Genomic DNA, 20,730 nt, shown 5'->3' on the forward strand with positions numbered 1-20,730 from the left:
AATGAAGAGTTAGACACCCAACTGACTGAGCCACCCATTTGCCCCGTGAGCACTACATCTTAATTTTATCTAACCTTACTCTAGTTTCTTAAAGTATCTTTCATTTTATAAGTCTTCAGTTTTATAATGAATTTATAATTTATTTTACAAAATAAATTTTATGATATTTTATGATAGATTCTGTATGGTTTCCCAGGTATACTATTATTTGAAAATAGAGATAGTTTTACTTTTCCTCTCAATTTTCATGCCTCTAATTGATTTCTCTTGTCTTAACAGCATTGACTAATGCCTCAAGTACAATGAATACTTTGAGTACAAGTGGAACAGCAGTAGAGATAATGGACATCCTTGCCTTGTTCCTCAATAATGGAATTGCCGTGTATTTTGCCTTGTATTTCTCCTATTAAGGATTTTAAATTAAGAATATCTACCCATCCGGGGCGCCTGGGTGGCACAGCGGTTAAGCCTCTGCCTTCGGCTCAGGGCGTGATCCCGGCGTTATGGGATCGAGCCCCACATCGGGCTCCTCCGCTATGAGCCTGCTTCTTCCTCTCCCACTCCCCCTGCTTGTGTTCCCTCTCTCGCTGGCTGTCTCTATCTCTGTTGAATAAATAAATAAAATCTTAAAAAAAAAAAATCTATCCATCCATTCATCCATCTCAATCTTTTTCCTTTTTATTTTATATTTTTTTAAAGATTTTATTTATTATTCGACAGAGATAGAGACAGCCAGCAAGAGAGGGAACACAAGCAGGGGGAGTAGGAGAGGAAGAAGCAGGCTCATAGCGGAAGAGCCCGATGTGGGGCTCGATCCCATAACGCCGGGATCACGCCCTGAGCCGAAAGCAGACGCTTAACCGCTGTGCCACCCAGGCGCCCCTTCCTTTTTAAAATATTACATCAATCTCTGTATTTTTTAGTTTTTCTCCCCCCAGGAAAGGTACTGAATTCTACAAAAAGCTTTTTAGGCATCCATGGATATATGATTTTTCTCTTTAGATTTGTGGAAGATTACATTATTAACTTCCTAACTTTGAGCTGACCTTAAATGCCTTTAATCCCATTTGGTCATAGTGTATTATTTTTGCAATGTGGTACTGGATTCTGTTTACTGAAATATTTAACATTTTTGCATTAATATTTCTAAGTGATATTGGTCTATGATTTTTCCTGTCTCCAGCAGGCTTAGATATCAATATTATACTTGCTTCATAAAAAGAATGCTCTTGAACAGTTTACAAGGCTTTAGAGCAATCTAACCTTTGAGATCTGGTAGTATTCTCCTGTGAAGCCATCTGAGTCTGGTGCTCTTTTGTGGGGTAGTTCCTTGGTAACTTGCTCTATTTCTTCTAAAGAAATCCTTCCATTTCTAATAGGACAATTTTGGTAAACCACATTTTTCTAAAAAAATTATCCATTACAACCAAGTTTTAACATTTATTTATATAAAGATATACAAAGTAGTCTTTTATGACTTCCTAATATTTTGATGGCATGTCCCCTTGTCATTTGTTTCTATTATTTGTGATTTTTCCTTTTAAAAAAAAAATCAGGTCAGCTCATGCTTTGTCTACTGTATCAACTTTTTCTAGATCTTCTATTTTTCTATTTTCTACCTTACATTTTCAAAAAATTTTTAAATTATTTTATTGTAAAATGTACATGTGAGTTGACAAAACATTTAAGTAGTTCAGCAAGGATTTAAAGTTAAAGTTATACGTTCTCTTTCCCCTCAAAGCACCAAGAGGATTGTCAGTTTTTATTTAAAAGAGCTTGATTAGGGGCGCCTGGGTGGCACAGCGGTTGAGCGTCTGCCTTCGGCTCAGGGCGTGATCCCGGCGTTACGGGATCGAGCCCCACGTCAGGCTCCTCCGCTATGAGCCTGCTTCTTCCTCTCCCACTCCCCCTGCTTGTGTTCCCTCTCTCACTGGCTTTCTCTATCTCTGTCAAATAAATAAATAAAATCTTTAAAAAAAAAAAAAAAAAAAAAGAGCTTGATTAAGGTGTAACTGACATACAATAAGCTGCAAGTATTTAACACATACAATAAGCTGCATGTATTTAAAGTATACAATTTAAAAAAAAATTTTAAAAAGATTTTATTTATTTGAGCGAGAGAGAGCGAGCATCAACACTGGGGGGGAGGGCAGAGGGAGAAGCAGACTCCCCGCTGAGCAGGCAGTCCCAGATCATGACCTGAGCTGAAGGCAGATGCTTAACTGAGCCACCCAGGTGCTCCTAAAGTATAAAATTTAAGTTTTGACATATGTATACACCCTGAAATCATCATCAAGGTGAATAGGATAAACGTATTAGTCACCCTCAAAAGTTTCCTCATGCCTCTTTGTAACTTCTCCCTCTAGTTCTTTCCCAAGCAACCACTGGTCTGTTATTATAGATACCTTTGTATAGACATATACTTTCTTTTTTCTTGGGTAAATATCCAGAAATGGATCATATGCTAGGTAACTGTTTTCATCTCATTCATTCATTCATTCAGAGAGCGCCAGCACACATAGGGTGGGACAGGTAGGGGAGGGGCGAAGGGAGAGGGAGACAGAATCTTAAGCAGGCTCCATACCCAGTGTTAAGGTGGATGTCAACTCAGTCTCCTAACTCTGAGATCATGACCTGAGCCGAAATAAGGATTTGGATGAGTAACTGATTGAGCCACCCAGGCACCCCCAACCTGTTTTTCAAAGTGGTTGTATCATTTTATATTCTCACCTAGTGAAGTATAAGAGTTCCAATTGCCCCATATCTCTGTCAAAACTTGGTAATGGTCAGTTAAAAATAATTAAGTCATTCTAATGGGTGTGTAATGGGAACTCATTATGGTTTCAATTCGCATTTCCCTAATACTGATTATGCTGAATTATCTTTTTATGTGTTTATTGGCCATCTTCTTTAGACATATCTTTTTAAATACTTTGCCCATTTTTAAATTGGGTTGTTTTTATTATTACATTGCAAGAGTTCTTTACATATTCTGGATACAAGTCTTTCACGAGATACAGGATTTGAAAATATTTTCTCCTAGTATATGGCCTGCCTTTTTATTCTCTTAAGAGTTTTTCAGAGCAGAGTTTTAATTTCAATGAAATCCAAATTCTCATTTTTTTCTTTTATGGATTGCGCTTTTTGTATACTATCTTAAAAATCTTCGCCAAACCCAAGTCATGAAGATTCTTCTATGTTTTCTTCTACAAAGTTTATAGTTTTAGGCTTTACATTTATGATCTATTTTTAGTTAATTTTTGTATATGATGAGAGGCATGGCTAGTCAATTGTTCTAGCACCATCTGTTGAAAAGACTATGCCTCCCCCTTTTTAAAAGATTTGACAGAAAGCGTGAGAGAGCACAAGCAGGGGGAGCAGCAGAGGGAGAGGGAGAAACAGGCTCCCCTGGTGAGCAGGGAGTTTGATGCAGGGCTAGATCCCAGGATCCTGAGATCATGACCTGTGCCAAAGGCAGACACTTAACTGACTGAGCCACCCAGGTACCCCAAGACTATCCCTTTCTCCACTGAACTGCCTTTGTACTCTTGTCCACAGTTGTCCATATATATGTGGGTTCATTTAAGGATTCTCTAGTATGTCCTCATGATTTACTTATCTGTCTTCATGCCAGTACCATTGCATCTTGATTACTGTGTTTTTATAAGTCTCAAAATCAAGTACTGTTGAGTCTTTCATATCTTTGATTTTTCTCAAAGTTGTTTTGGCTATTCTAGATTTTTCCATTTCCTATGAGCTTTAGAATCAGCATGCCATTTTCTACTGGTGTTGTACTAAGTTTAAAAGTTCAACTGACATCTAAATAATATTAAGGCTTAGAAACCATGAACATGATGTATTTCTCCATTTATGTAGGTCTTTAATTCTCTTAGCAATACTTTGTGGTTCTTAGTGTACTGATCTGTAAATCTTTTGTTAGATTTATCTCTTAAGTATTATTTTTTGATGCCACTGTAAATATGTTGTTTTTCAAAATTTTGGCTTATGACTGATCTAAGTACATAGAAATACAACTGACTTTTGTATAATGAGTGATACTGTATCCTTCATTCTTGCTAAACTTATTAATTCTAGTAGTTTTTTGGGTAGAATCTATCAGATTTTTTTACATAGACAATCATATCATCTGCAAATGAGCACAATTTTACTTCTCCCTTTCCAATCTGAACTTTTCTTAATTTTTTTTTTGACTTAGTGCACTGATTAGGACTGCTAGTATAATGCTGAAAACAAGTGGTAAAAATGGATATTCTTGATATGTTTCTGATGGGTGTTGGATTTTGCTGAATGCTTTTCTTGAACTATGGAGATGATTGTTATGATTTTCCTTTTTCAGTTTAATATGGTGAGTTACACTAACTGATTTTCTAATGTTTAAATTTACTTTGTACTCACTGCATAAACCCTACCTGGTCATGGCATATTATCTTTTTTATATATTGTTAAGATTCAGTTTGCTATATTTTTGTTTAGAATTTCTGCACCTGTGTTCATGAGAGATCTGTAGTTTTTTTATAATGTGTTTTCAGGTTTTGAAATTTAGGTGATGTCGGACTCAGAATGAACTGGGAAGTATTCACTCTTTTTAAATTTTATGTAGAAAATGGGTATTAGTTCTTCCTTATATGTTTGGTAGAATTTATTAGTGAAGCCACCTGGGTCTGGAGATTTTTTTATGTGTGATATTTAAATGGAATGCAAATCAATCTCTTTAGTAGATACAAGACTATTCAAATGATCTATTTCTTCTTATGTGAGCTTAAGTAGTTTATTTCTTTCAAGGAATTTATCCATCTAAATTGTTGAACTTAGTGGTGTAATGTTGCTCCTAATATTCTCTGATTTTTCTTTTTTTTTTTTTTAAATTAAAGACTTTACTTATTTGACAGAAAGAGAGAGAGAGAGAGAGAACACATGTACGTGCACACAAGCAAGGGGGACGGCAGGCAGAGGGAAAGGGGGAAGCAGCTTCCCCTGCTGAGCAGGGAACCTGATGTGGGGCTCAATCCCAGGACCCTCGGATCATGACCTGAGCCAAAGGCAGATGCTTAACTGACTGCGCCACCCAGGCGCCCCATGATTTTTCTTTTAATATTTATAAATTCTGTCATCTCTCTTATTCCTGATATTGGTAATTTGTTGTCTTTTCTCCTTTTTTTCTTTCCTGATCAGTCTGGTTAAAGGTTTATCAATGACTTTGATCTTCTTGAAGAACCAATTTTTGGTTTCATTTATTTTATGTATTGCTTTTCTGTTTTCTGATTTTTACTATTTCCCTTCTGCTTATCACATAACTTGTTTTTATTTACATTATGTCCTCCCTTTCTTTCTAGCCTTTTACACCTGGCATTTATTTATTCTTATTCATTTTTGTTTGGAAGTTTTTAAGGCCATGAATTTTCCTTTGATCACTGTTTTAAACATATCCCGTGGATTCTGATATGAGTTGTTTTCATTAAGAAAATCTATAATTTCATTTTGTACTTTCTCTTTCACATAAGAGTTAACAGTTTTGAAATTTCTAGTTTGCTGGGCCTGTTTTTTATTTTCTAATCATTTATAGTTTTATTGCATTGTGATCAGAGTATTATTTGTAATATTTCTACTTTGTGGAACTTTCTGGTATTTTCTTCTCTACATGGTTTGTGCACAAAATAGCTTGCTGTGGGGTACCTGGGTGGCTCAGTCAGTTAAGTGTCTGCTTTCAGCTCAGCTCATGATCCCAGGGTCCTGGGACTGAGTCTCATGTTGGCTCCCTGCTCAGTGGGGTGCCTGCTTCTCCCTCTCCCTCTGCAGCTCCCCCTGTTTATTCTCTCAAATAAATAAAATCTTAAAAAGAAAAAAAAAAAGAAAAAAAAAAAGAAATAACTTGCTGTGATTTGGTGTTTACTTTTCCAATTGTCGGTAATTGGAAATTTGAACATTATCTTTCAGGTAGGATGAGGATGTGGTTTTACATTTTTACAAAATTTAAAATACATAAAAATACATAAAATACATATAAACTTATAACATTATAAAGCTAAAGCTACAATTTCCTTCCTTCTCCTCCCCCCCCCCAAAAACCACTGGATAATGTCTATGTAAACTTCTGAAGTAGATGTGTATCATTCCCATGAATGTTTTTATGTTTACTAAATACGCATCCATAAACTATATAGGCTGTTTTGTTATTTTATTTTATGTAAATAGTACCATACTGTATATCTTCTTGGCAACTTTATTCATTTACTATTGTATTTTGAGATTTATTAATGTAGATACACCTCACTAGTGAATATTACAGTTTATTCACTCTAGCTGCCGTATCCCACTGCATGAACAACAATTACCATTCCCCTTTGTTGATTCCAATTTTTCACTATTATAAAGGGCTACTATGAATCTTTATACATGATCATCTTGAGTAAATTTCTACTTAGATGCCAAGAAGTTTTTGAGGGGCGCCTGGATGCTACAGCCAGTTAAGCATCTGACTCTTGGTTTTGGCTCAGGTCGGTGGTGAGATCCAGCTCTGTGTGGGGCGCCACACTCAGTGTGGAGTCTGCTTGAGATTCTTTCTCCCTCTCTCTCTGCCCCTCCTGTTCATGCTCTCCCTCTCTCTCCCTAAAATAAATAAATAAATCTTAAAAAAAAAGAAGTAAATTTTTGAGTCTAGAGTATAAGCATTTCTTAGATATTGCCAAACTCTTCTCAAAAGAAGTTCTATTAATTTATATCCCCACTAATAATAGCTAAGATTTCCTATTTTCCCAAATTCTTGGCATCACTGGACAGCTCCATTTTTTCAATTTTTAGAACTGATCAGAGCTAACCAAACCTCTCATATAAAAAAAGTAGTATTTACAGATGGAAAACTGACGTGCTGAATTACTGCTTTATGTTTTATAGGTATTTCATTACTGGGTCTTAAACTACTAGCTTTAAAGGTATGAAACAATTTGTTGATGTTAATTTTCTAGGCCCAAAAAGTAATTTAAGCATAGCAGTGTGTCTGGAGTACAATGTTTTGGCTTCACCATAAAACTGCTTTAACCCAATGTTAATATATCATCAGACTACTCTGAAGGATGTTTTAAGAAAATCTGTTGCTGTTACAGTACTACTGAGTATTTTTTACACTGCTGTTAATTAAATATGACTCTCCAGGAGAAATTTTTGTCTAGTCTCAGTACAGGAGCAACTACACTTACATCTGGTTCATTTTTACTGATGAACAACTGCTGGTCTTAACTCTTTAATTATGCTAGATGTTGGAAAGCTACTGCTAAATACAAGGTCTATGTCTAGCAAATGTATAGGACCTTAAAATAATAACCTCCCTTCCTAGATTCATGTTACCATTTCTGTTCTCATTTTCTTTGTTGATCTTATCTACTTTATTTTTTTCTGGGGGAGAGGGAGAGGGAGAGAGAGAATCTTAAGCAGGCTCCATGCGCCACCTAAGTACCCCTGATCTACTTTATTTTATATGCATTTTTTAAGCCACCACAATTAAATATTCAGTTGAATAAATTCATAACATAAATTAAAATGATCAATGCTATAATATCCTATATTCTAAAAAAATATAATTAGAAGTTTCTATTTCATAATTCTTTTATATTGTCAAAGGCATATCTGATTAGAAACCATATTCTGGGATCACTTTGGTGCCTTTTTTTTTTTTAAGTTTTTATTTTTAAGTTATTTCTGTACCCAACACAGGGCTCGAACTTACAACCCCAAGATCAGGAGTCGCATGCTTTACTGAACGAGCCAGTCAGGCACCACCCCTGGCGCTTACCTTTTCTGCTACTTCCCGCACAGACTGAACACTTGTTCCATACAGATGGTTGTTATACTGGCCAGCTTCAATAAATTTATGTTCTTGAATATCTTTTTCCATCTGCTCTCTTGAAGTCACAAAATGATAATCTCTTCCATCTACCTCATAGTCTCGTTTTGGTCTAGTGGTATCTTTAATAGAAAATAACTTGAAGTGTTTAGTATTAAACACAACAAATCCATTTTCTGCTTCAACAATTGTAAAATTCAATACAATGGCAATTAATTGAAATTTAAAAAGGGACAACAATATGGAGGAATAACTGACAACTTAGTATAAACCATTAAATAATGTTAGTTTACTTTTACCACACATGGTGACAAAATGTTAAGAGTGATAATTAAGAATTTTTATGTGGGTTACTCACGAGGAACACATGATCCAAATTTGTCAGGAAATTCTGAGATCAAGTCATCATTTATCCTGTCTTTCATAGGTCCCAATATGATCACTGGTCGAGTATAATTAACTATAAAGATAAAATGCATGTTAGAAGGAATAAACACTCAACAAATACCAATGTACTTCAAACCTGAGAACAAAAGTATCCTTAAATATTATAAAATATTTTTTTCTTTTTCCACCAATGATGCCTAACTTGCTAGTTTATGAACCTTCACTAAGATCTTAAACTTAAGTCAGTCTCCTGTTGGAAGTCATACACTTGATAATTCAACCAAGTTAAATTCAGAATTTTAGCAGTGTTTCTATACATTGCTAATATCACCTCATTACAAATGAGAAAACACAGTTTAGTGTTTTACTGATCCTTTCTGAAGTAGAAACTGTCAGATCAAAGAAGGGCAAAAAAGAAACTGGGCATAAGAGGGGATATCACAGTCGTGATCTAGGAAGATGATCTAATAGAAGTGGATTACACCTTACACTGGACTGTAAGAATCATGCTAGAAGCAGGGAGATTGATAGATAGTATGAACCAGAATTAACAATATGGCTGGAAGGATGAAAAGAGGGTTATAAATAAGGAAGATATGACAGAAGGACAAATAGGGCCTAGAACCTGGACAAGGGAGATGAAAAACAGAAAGATCAAAGACATTTCCAAAATTCTGAATAAGGGTCACTGAAGGACAGTGACACTATCATGAGCACTAGAAAGAAGTTGCTTAGGAAATAAAATAGCATTATATAACAGTTAATATAAAATGACTAGATTCCAACCTACTATGAACCAAACTATGTTTCATAAAATACATATAGCAAATTTCTGTATTTCTATATATATATACTTACAGAAAAAAATATACAGCAAAATTCTAATAAAATATTATTTTGAGGTAGGAGTTAGACCTATTTTCTAAACTAAGAAGTATATTTTTCTAGAAGATTATAAAACATCAATAGGGTTCACAAACCTTCTTGTTGATTCACTGGCTCATAAGATAAGACATATTCTTCTTGACCACCTAGTAGTTAAAATACAGATGAGAAAATCTATTAAGATAACTAATGCTAATTTAATTCTTCATACATAACATATAAATTGCCAGGACTTTCCTCAGAAAATAGCAAAGAGGTAGAAAAAGGTACTTTATAAATTATTTATGGCAAGATTAAGTTAAAAAAAGTAGCAAATTATGAAGTTATAAGGATAAGTTTGATAAATGTAAAAACAAAATATAAATGTGTTAACAACTACTTTGTTACTCTGTGTTTTAAATTATCATTAGATCTCTTTAAAATCTTCATTGTGACGTCACATATGTGATACTTTTTATTTAGAAGAACTATTAAATCTCTTAAAGATTAATACTTTAATGAAAAGTTCTACATATGTTGAGTATTTATGTAATTTACTGCTATTAAGAATATGCTGATGTTCTGGTCCCACCAGATACAATATTTAACAGGATATATGTACATTTTTATAATTACAACTATCTTATAATAAAAAATTTTAATGTAAAGGTAAAACTACTGTCACTATTTCACTGATGAAAAAACTGTTCTAATAATTCATCTATCCAATTAAAAAAATAGCATTTAAAATGAATTTAAAAAGCTTTAGATAAGGGCGCTCCCTTCTACTTGCCGGAATGGGATGCTGCACATTTCATGAATTGCTTAATAAAGCCAATTAGATCTTCAAAAAAAAAAAAAAGCTTTGGATAAAACTAAATCCTTCCCTTCCCACTCCAACTATGAATCAAATAGATAGCAAATGAAATAAGATATATTTCACTTTGATTTGAAAGCACTTTAGAAGTTAAATCCTTTAAGATTAAAGGTTTAGAGTTTGAGAATATCGTCAATAAAAAAACTCTACAAATTGTATCTTGACTCAGCGAAAGGAACTGAAAGAGTTAAAAATTCCAGTTCTTAACACACACACACACACACACACACACACACACAAATGTATAGAAAACAAACTAGGAAGGACTGTTACTTCAAGTGGTTCAATGAAAACAATAATGTTGGGTAACATATTTGAGGATTTTCTCATTGATTATCAAGATTCTATAACAACTTTTTCATTAAATCTGGCACTGATTTATATCATATGTATGTAGCTGTAGATCTTTTAAATTCATATATTGGCTTTAAAAGTGTATTTCACTGCTTTAAAAGTGTTCTTTCCTGCTTTAAAAGTGTATTTCACTGTTTTATTTATTTTCATAATATATAAAATATATACTTACAAGCTGCTTTTAAAAATATTGTACATAAAACAGGGTTTACATATTAGCAAAAACATGCAATTTGAGTATTTCACACCTAACAATTCATGCAAATGGTGAGACAGACAGTATATACTTTCATTACCTCTTTTTTTTTTTTTTAAAGTCCAGAAAGTTACTCAACTACTCTATGGTGAGTTCTTTATATGTTAATAAAACATTAATAAGAAATTACATTCCCACACCAAAAAAAAGAAAATCATTATGTAGCTATTATGCAAAAAAACCCACAACCAATCAAATGAATGAGGGTTAAAAGTATATATTGTCAACATGAAAAATATCAGAGACTGATATTAACAGGAAGGACCTTTTGAGCAGCCATACTCATCTGTAATCAAGATTACTTTCATATTAGACAGCAGTAAAAAAAAAAAAGTTAGAAAAGCAATTTTAATTTTTAAGGTACCACAACTGATAATATTCATGTACTCCCCCCTCCTCCCATGCCCAAATCTGTTAAGAAACTCCAGATGCTTGTATAGTTCACTTAACAATATAATACCAAAAACGTAACATAAGGACACCAAAAAAGAAATCAGTATTATTGTTTGCGCAACTGTTGAAAATTTTTCCTTCATCGCTTAGGTTCACCAGAAGCTGGTAGTAAACAATAACTTGATCTAGATCATTACTGGTGACAAAGAATAGAAAAGGAAATAAAGCTAACTATAATTTAGCATTACTGAAAAACAATTTAATGCTCATATTAAAAACAGATTTACTACAGAAAATGGCAAAATACAAGTTTACCCCTCACTGTACTAGATATTTTCTTGTAAAAGATACACACACACACACACACACACACACACACGTACTATGTACACGAATAGCACTGCTTGTAAAAAGGATTTTAGAGTTTTATTAAAATTCTGGAACTGTTAACTTTTGTACATAGTATGACTTTATTTTTCAAGTACAGAATTTTACTTGGTTCTCTCTGATTTTAAAATATTAAGCATCTGATGTTCAGTTTTTAGAATATATCACTAAGACAAAAAAGTCCCCAAGGATATATATTACTTGTGATTACAAAAGAACAAGTAACTTAAAACACTTACGGTAACTACTTTCACTATCGCTGGCATTAGAAGTTATATGCTCTGAAATTGCAGGACAATGGAAAAAATAAAGAAAACACAGTGTCATGAGTTTAAAAAAGCAAATTATTAAACACAAGGTGACATTACAAAATGTTGAGATATAAATCACACATACTCAAAGAATTTTTAAAAAGCATTTTTGATTTTCTTTGAAAAGTTTTTTTTCCCAAATAAATATGAATTCGAAAGGAAAGAAACGCTGTAATTAAGGACAATGCTCCATTTTTGTACAACACAGTTTATCAACAAAATCTACGACAAATAAGTAGAATATGACAAAGAGGGCAAAGTGATCCTAAATTAGTCCAAATGTAGACACAGAACCCAAAAAGAGAAAATGCAACTGGCACCATTTAATTTATGAAACAGTAATGACTGACAAAAGAGACAAGTTATATTTGAACAAACAGATGCCCATTTTAATGAAGGGATATCTTAAAAAATAAATGATCTTGCTTTAAGTTCAGCTTCTTTCTTGTTCCTGAAGAGAAATGAAAATCCATGTTTCTGAGATCATACAGATAAAACATCTTAGATGTCACAGATTCATATGCTCCAAAAAAAAAAAAAAAAAAAAAAAAAGTCAAACGGAAGGGAATTCTAGAAGGTAGGATTGTATTTTAAAATAGACTAGTATTTCTGAGAAACTCTGATGTGACAAACAAAAAAGATAAAGCAAATACATCTACTTGCAAATTGCCTGGACTTTCCTTGAAAGTGACCCCATTTCATAACTTGATTGTCTGATAAACACCAGGTACTTTTCCCATGTAATCTTGAATGTTCTCTCAATAAGTATCTCCGGAGAGTAAAAAAAAAATTATAAAAACTAAAAAACAAAATTTTCCACAGGAGAAAGAGAAATCTAAATTTCTTATGTGAAGCAAAGGAGAACATTTTTAAAGGATAAGAAAACAGCTTGAGGAGAAATATCTGCTGTACCATACCACCCACAGAGTCTCCTAAAATCAAGATGCACTACTGAAAAGTTCTGAGAATGGTAGAATGTAAGATTTCATATGAAGATGATAGTTCTTGAATTGCTGTCATAGTGAAAAATAAGTCTGTTATTCTAACCTGCAAAGACAAGATATAATTTTTGTTCTTCCTTTTTAAAAACTGCAGTACAGTTGACATACAATGTTGTATTAGTTTCAGGTGTAAGGATATAACTTTCTTAATTATGATTATAAATATTTTAAATATAGCAGGGACATTAAAAATTAAAAGACTGAATAACATATGACAAGCATGTGTAAAATGATGTTTTTTAGAAGTTTATATTTAAAAATTTCTTCCCATGTTACCACATGAACTTCAAAACAATCATTTTAAATTGTTGCATAATATTCTGTTGAACTGATAAATCATAATTTACCTTACTAGTTATTACTCAGACATTTTAGTTTGCTTTAAATTGTTTTCTATCAACATCAACAATTAGGAATGTCTTCATTTATACAACTTTTTATATCTTGTCCTATTTCCTTAAAATTCATTCCCTGAAGTAGGAATGACACATAAAAAGAATTCTTAAATTTATATTAGGATTAGTACTGTACTCTACAATCTCTAATACATAAAAGAGAGAAACATTAGTTATTGCAATGGAATAAGGGAAGGGGGAGATTAAGTGGGAGTATAGAAGAAACAAAATTGACCATGAGTTGACAATTACAAAAATTGGGTAAGTGAATATTTGCAGGATTTATTTTGCTATTCTTCTACTACTGAATATATTTGGCATGTTATATAGTAAAAAGTTAAAGCTACTACAAATCTCTTTTCTGTCTTTTCTGGGGACTTCTCCTACTCATCTCAAGTTCTCTAAGATTACCGATAGCTGTTATACAATCAAATTCTTCAAGTTCTTTCAAGTACCCTTTTATGTAACTCTATAATAAAATCTTGCTATTCAAAGCATGGCCTTTGGAATAGCACCATCATCACTGCTTGGGAGTTTGTTAGAAAAGTAAAATGCTTTCTTCTTGATAATTAAAAATATATTTTTAAAGAAACTACATCAAAAAAGATATTCAACTATCCAGTACACATATAAAAAGATGTTCCAAGTTTCCCCTGTAATTTTCCCTGTAATTACTTATCAGGAAATGCAAAATAAAGCCACAATGGACATCTCTACCATCCACTAGAACTGGCTATGATGGAAAAAAAAAATACAAAAACAAAAACAGATATGCCAAACACAGAGAATGTAAGTAGCAACTGGAACTCATATACTACTGGGGGTGGTGAAATTGGTACAACCACTATGGAAAACTATTTGGCAGTAACTACTAAAGCTCAACAGATGTATGTATGTATGACCTAAAAATTCCTTTCCCAGGTATTTTCCCAATAGAAAGGCATATACATGTTGACCAAAAGACATGTACAAGAATGTTCAAAGCAACACTATTCAAAACAGCCCTAAATATATGTTTATGTAGTCTGAGATAATATATATAGTTTCATATTTTATTTTTTCATTTATATTATTAGCATTTTCCCATGTCATATTTTAATATGATTTTCAATGGTTACACGATATTACAAAATATAGATAAATCAAACTACATTAACCACTTCCCAAATGGTTTCAATTTTTTTTTACTGTAATTTCTCAATAAAATTAAAATAAACTTCCTGATATATAAACCTTTATCTCTGTCTCTGATTACATACTTAGGATATCCTATTTCCTTGAAGAGGAATTAGTAGGTCAAAAGATACACTTTTCCAGATACGCATAATGGCAATATATTAAAACTAGTCATTCCATACAACTCTACCACTGGGTTCTCCTTTAAAAGTAATGTTTGCCAAGATGATGGGTAGAAACTATCATTTTGCTTATTGATTACTGGGGACATTAAGTATTTTTATATACTCATTTCATTTGTTATCTTTTGAGCATTCTTCTGACATCCTTTGTTCAGTTATCAAATAGAGAATTAGTCTGTTTCTTATTGATCTGTTAGAAATTCATACTGTAAAGATATCCCTTTGACATACATGGTATATTCTTCAAATTTTAATTTGATTTTGTTTCTGCTGTTTGATGATCACAGACATTTCAAATTTCTCTAACCAAGTCTCCAAGTCTCCCCTTTCTAATCAAACATCTATTCCTGAGAACATATTATATGCCTTTTCTCTGCTCTCCCGAACTACTACCTACCTGTCACCAATCTCAAACAATACTCCTACTCTTACACTTATTCTTTATACAAATAAAAATAAGTCTGGTTTTGGCATCTAAGAGCTCCACACAATTTTGCTTCTGTAAGTCCTTGAGATGAGAAGAAAGGCTTCCCATTACATCTCTCTCTCTTAAAGATTTTATTTATTTCTTTAATTTATTTGACAGAGAGAGAGTGTGCGCGCAAGTAGGGAGAGTGGCAGGCAGAGGGAGAGGGAGAAGCAGGTTTCCCGCTGAGCAGAGAGCCTGATGCAGCACTCGATCCCAGGACCCTGGGATCATGACCTGAGCCAAAGGCAGACACTTAACCGACTGAGCCACCCAGGTGCCCCTACATATCTTTCTTATGTGCCTAACTGACAGAGTTTTTGAGGTGTTCTACAAAATGGAAAGCTATAAAAATTGTGCTATAGGTACAAACCTTGGATGAAACTGTGTATCATGATTTCACTTCTGAGCACCTTATACAGCCTCTCCTGAAATTTATTTCTTTTTAGTCTCTGCTAAAGGAATCTTACATTTTTCCTTCTGACCTTTTACAAAGTTGCCTTAAGACATACAAGCTGCACACGTTTCTATTTCTATCTAGCTTTTCACAAGCTATGATGATTTACTTGCATTCTCTCAGACTTCCATCATATTCTATTTAGTTCTGTTAGTCAAAATTAGGATTGGAAAGGCAAATTCTCTCATTGTTTCCTCTACTCTCAACAGGGCAAATCAATGATTTATTTGATTCTCTTTTTTGTAGACTCACTGAGTTCATGTCTATGAAAAGTGTTCTAGGATATCACTTTTGTTTCTCTCCTCTTCAATCAAATGCCCTATTTTTTCACAGGTTATATGAAATTACACGTAGATGTACATCTTTCTTGATATTCAGTGTTATTCTATTTCTCATCGGGTTTGTTTCTCTGAAACAATTTATGCCTTTTCTTCTCAGTCCCTTTATGAGTCCTGTTTCAACAAGGCTTGATAAATACCTACAGAAGTCACATTTATTTCTTTATATTAAAATCTCACAGGATTCTGCTTAGTTTATTTCCTGTATTACTGAGGCTACAAATAATGTCCCTGACCACCCTTTCCCAGCATTTTCTGTTGTATAATAACTGGCACCTTGTCAACTGCTAGTCATCTGTTTTAACCAGGTTTAGAATTTTTACTGATATTTTCCCATCTCCCTCAGTATTTTCCAAACAAAATCTTGATCTGATCATCAAGTTACCAGGTGAATAAATTATCTTAGTTCCTGTGAGATGAAGCATAAAACCCATCATTCAAGGGATCTTGAGTCTCTGTTCAAAAAATTAAATCCTTTTCTAAAGGACACTGCTGATCAACAGTTACTATTTTTCATTTGTCTCTCAGATCAAGTCCCAATCATCAAAATGAGAGATGAAATTAAGATATGGTCAAGGTGTAATTATCATCCATCATAACAGTATCAACATAGTAAACAAATTCTTCATTTAGTTCCTTTCCAATGAGTTTTTCCACAGTCTCTAATGATTCAGCAGATAATAAAAATCTGTGGGTCCTTATGCTGAATCATACCTCTTAAACAAATCATTCTCAAAATAAATTCTATAGCATTAAGAATCTGTGGAAATATTTTCCAGTTTTAAAGATTTTCACTGATTATTTTCCCCAAAGGTAAAAATATTAAAAAAGGTTGCCACTAGTAAAGTAAATTTGTGGCTCTTGCTGAAACCTAAAAAGGCACAGGCAAAAATAACCAAGTGTGTCTATATAGAAATAATTACATATAAAGCATACCGCCTCCACTCTAACACAAACCTTTAATCGTTAAGGTTGAAATAAAAGTACCTATACTTTAGATTAAAATTCCAGTACAAAGTTAGCATAAATCAAGGAAAAAAACCTTCTATGAAATATAACATTAATGTAGATCTTAGAAAGTTAAAGATATTGGTTTTATGTGTGTGTGTGTGTGTGTGTGTGTGTGTAAAATATATATATAATTTTTTTTTTTTTACACATGCTGGACATGGAGCCCGATATGGGGCCTGATCTTACGACCCTGAGATCAAGACCCAAGCTGAGATCAAGAGTTGGATGCTTAACTGACTGAACCATCCAAGTGCCCCAATACTGTTATATCCTTAATGACCAATGAATTACAGAAAGTTTTCAAAATGCTTAATAATCCAAATAGAAAGAACTATCCAGGAAAAAAACTCTAGCATATGAGATTACTTCTACGAGTCACTGTCACCTAAAATAACTTAGTAATATTCGGTATCATATATAATCAATTTGAGAACATCTAAATTTAAAATTTTGTTTGCTAAAAAATGACTTGTTTCATCCATTTACTGAATGACTCCTATATAACAAACTGTACCAAGTTTTACATGAAGATTAAGTACTAGTTAGAAAATTAAATAAGAACACAAAACCCAAAACCATGGACAACATCTTGATTAAAGGAAAAATAAAGGATAATATTTCTTACAATTCTTTTAATAATTTACAACCTCCAAGAAAAAGAGATCTACAATTTCCGACCCCCTACATCAACTGTTACTGAATTTGAGGTCCACAATTTTTCTCTATTAAGATTCATTATATTTTACAGTTTTACATTATAGCAATGCTCTTCTAATACAGAATCAAAGTAATTTTAACTTGTTTTAACAAAAAACCCCAGTGGACATAAAACTGCAAGATTATTTTCTACATTCTAATAATGAAGGCAGGTAGTACTATTTTAAAAAGCTTTAAAAAAAAGTCTTTTACATAAAAAAATCCCTAGCAAAATTGCCATAAAAATTACAAAAAGGAAAATGTAATTCTGAGCAGTTTTTCAAATGACATGTGAAAAATGGAGCATTAGAAAAACAAAAGGTATGTATTATAGAAATAAAAATCCCAAGCACATTATTTACCTGAAAAGTCTAAAAGCAATCTAAATCATATACCTCCTCATGCCAGAAAGGCGCTACCATGAATCTCAAAATGTATCTGAAAAAGGTAGGTCTGTAGATGGAGGTTAAAAAATAACTTGGGAGTATTTTGATCACTTACTCAGGCCTTTTGATCCCATGTCGTCAGGGATCTCCTGTAGAGAGTAGTTCCCAGAGAGCAAGCAATAAAAAGATAATCAAAGAAAATAGTTGTCAGTAATGCATAAAATTGGTGCTACAATAAGAGACAGTTCCAAGACCATTACAGGTGCACGTATTTTAGAGCATTTTTGTAGATTTCTTAAAGTGTGAAATAAGCTAGCAGCTGAATGTAATGTACTAAAGTAAAGGAATCAAAGTTCTAGCTTAGAGGCTGATTTAGTGCAGAGAAGCAAAATTTGAGATTTCCTGTTATTTTAAAAGTAAAATTCAGACTGTCTCCATATAGTGAACACATAGGATAAAATGAAATGATTCCAGAAAATCTATGCTCAAAGACTGTCAATGCTATACCTAGATCATTAAGCAGCTTCTCAGGTATCCGTAATTTTCCTCTAAAATATTCTTTGAGAGTATTTTCAGTGTTTCTTCTAAGAACCCTTACATCAAATTATTTTATTTTAAACACATAACTTGAAAGTACTGTTAACTTTAAATTAAGAATTCCTAAGGTGCCAGAAAAAGTTAAGACTGGTATGCAAATTTATTTGTCTCTTAAGTTATCCCTGGTTAAGACAATTAGTAACCTGTTGCAGCTCTTGAAACTGTCTCCATGGTAACAACCAACTGCAGGGCAGTAGGTCCCTCTACATTTATTTTCAGTTGACCACTGGATCCACATACTTACGGTCAGCATCACTTGTTTCCTGCTCACTCTGGTCCTTGTTCTTGTAGAAGGGGAATTTTCGGGAAAAGAGGTTCTTTTTACGCTTGTCATTGAATGACTGCTGAAGAAGAGAAGGAGGGGCAAAACAAAGGGATGTCTACTATCTGTGTGTACAAAGGCCCAGCCTAGCAGCTCTGTGGAAGCTGACTCTTGTGACCACAGTGTGCAGTTTGTATATGAATTTTATCAATCACAAAGTGAATTTCTAACTTTGTATTAACTCCTCTAACGTTTCTCAACTTAAAATACTTAAAAATTTACAGTGTAATTCAGTAATACCTAGAAATAAGAAGTGCTACTTGAAGAGTAACTCAAATTAGCTACTACTGTAGTACAAACCAGCTAACATCTGTTCTTATCAATCCATATTTTTCTAGAAGATTCCCAGGTATGAAGTTCTCTATAGCAAAAGTTGTTTTAAATTGTTACTGTAGGCTATTCAGGTATTTTTTATGCAGCAAGTAATAGTCTCCATTTCCCTCTGGCTTGAGCATATTCCCTCCCTCCCCTTTTTTTGTGGCTCCAATGAATTAAAAAAAAAAGCCACTATAAAAAAAGAAAACCAAAACAACTGAGAAAGCTGCTAGTTCTGAATATTTAAAAACAATGAACCAATCTTATTTATTTATTTAGGAACAGAAAAAAGATAACTAAATGCTTATTCTGAATCAGAAAATGAGAAGAAAACTAAGAGGGGTCCATCAAGCACACAGAATTCCAGCAAAAGACTTATCGATGCTATACCAAAAAGAAAGAAGAGTCAGAGCTCTCCTTGCCAACTTGCATGCCATCCTAACTGATTTGTCTTTAAGCTCTACTATATTTATCTATTTTTAAAAGTATATGTAAATAAACTGGAACCAAGATTTAATTCATTGGCACTGTATCTTGAATAGGGAATAAAAAGTTAGTGCCCATAAAAGCCAAAAAGGCAATGAAGATTCTAATAGTTTTAAGAAAAAAGATTATAAGAGTTATCCAGAACTGTTATGGAGGAGCTGCACAGCTGATATGATGTTCCTTACTACACAGATGTTGGAAACAGATTTTTTCCCTTCTTCAATGTCCCATCTGTGCCTTCACAGATTTAAAACCATGTCACATAAAGAAAGGTGATGTTATTGAAGACGAATAACTTCTTTTTAAATTTCTGTCACAGATATCCATGTCTTGAAGGAAATGGCCTGACCTACCAATGATACTAGGAATTATTACTTTTGAAGCAGGAACAATATAAAGGATAAAAAATCTTTTTCTGACTTTCCTTGAGTTTAATCCAATGTCATGAAATGTCATCATTATTTTGAAGTATATCCACATCAGGAAGTATGTTTTGGCATGTTTGTATTTTTAAGCATGTGATGCCAGGTAAATAAGGTGCTGAGGTAGATTAAAGTAATTTATGCTCAAATCTATTACTTGAAATGATTTGTTTTGGTAGAAATCTTAACACAAAAACAAGGTTAAACTTTTATTTTTACCTTTTCATATCAATAATTCAGGATTAATAAATTCATAGTTCATTAGTCCAACAGACTGTCTTGATTGCAATCCTAAAATTTGAAGGCTCTGATAACTCTAAGCAGAAGTTAAAAATTAAGTTGATGAGAAAAATACTGCAAGAAATTTGGACTTATGACTGTCAAGTAGCATTATTTAAATAAAATCTTTGCTTGAATCCAAATTTTAGAAAAGAGAAATAGAAGAAAACTTAAGTTTCAATAGAGAAAAATTTATGATAATCTAATTTAGGGAACGCCTAAATCTTCTTGTTCATGAAAATCATTAATGAATTTAGTAATAATTTTTTTTTTTAAATGATTTTTTATTATATTATGTTAGTCACCGTACAGTACATCCCCGGTTTCCGATGTAAGGCTCATGATTCATTAGTTGTGTATAACACCCAGTGCACCATGCAATACGTGCCCTCTTTACTACCCATCACCGGTCTATCCCATTCCCCCGCCCCCCTCCCCTCTGAAGTCCTCAGTTTGTTTCTCATAGTCCATAGTCTCTCATGTTTCATTCCCCCTTCTGATTACCCCCCCTTTC

The 20,730-nt window shown here is 33.2% G+C and overlaps 1 protein-coding gene across 8 annotated transcripts in view; it reads right to left on the reverse strand.

Moving 5' to 3' along the window:
* The window catches only part of DLG1 (discs large MAGUK scaffold protein 1), a 272,209-nt gene that overhangs the window by 12,466 nt on the left and 239,013 nt on the right, over positions 1-20,730 (reverse strand). For 3 of the 8 annotated variants that reach the window (XM_040621402.1, XM_008708349.2, XM_008708347.2), the window contains 5 exons: positions 18,637-18,736; positions 11,616-11,657; positions 9,226-9,276; positions 8,217-8,318; positions 7,808-7,980 (listed from right to left, as the gene is read on the reverse strand). In XM_040621402.1, the coding sequence (XP_040477336.1) occupies positions 7,808-7,980; positions 8,217-8,318; positions 9,226-9,276; positions 11,616-11,657; positions 18,637-18,736 (468 nt within the window). Of the gene's footprint in view, positions 1-7,807; positions 7,981-8,216; positions 8,319-9,225; positions 9,277-11,615; positions 11,658-17,910; positions 17,945-18,636; positions 18,737-20,730 lie in introns of all 8 variants that reach the window. The other 5 variants (XM_008708348.2, XM_008708351.2, XM_008708353.2 and 2 more) reach the window with 2 other exon arrangements.

Source organism: Ursus maritimus, unplaced genomic scaffold (genome assembly GCF_017311325.1).
Source record: "Ursus maritimus isolate PB19 unplaced genomic scaffold, ASM1731132v1 scaffold_4, whole genome shotgun sequence".
Lineage (NCBI taxonomy): Eukaryota > Metazoa > Chordata > Mammalia > Carnivora > Ursidae > Ursus > Ursus maritimus.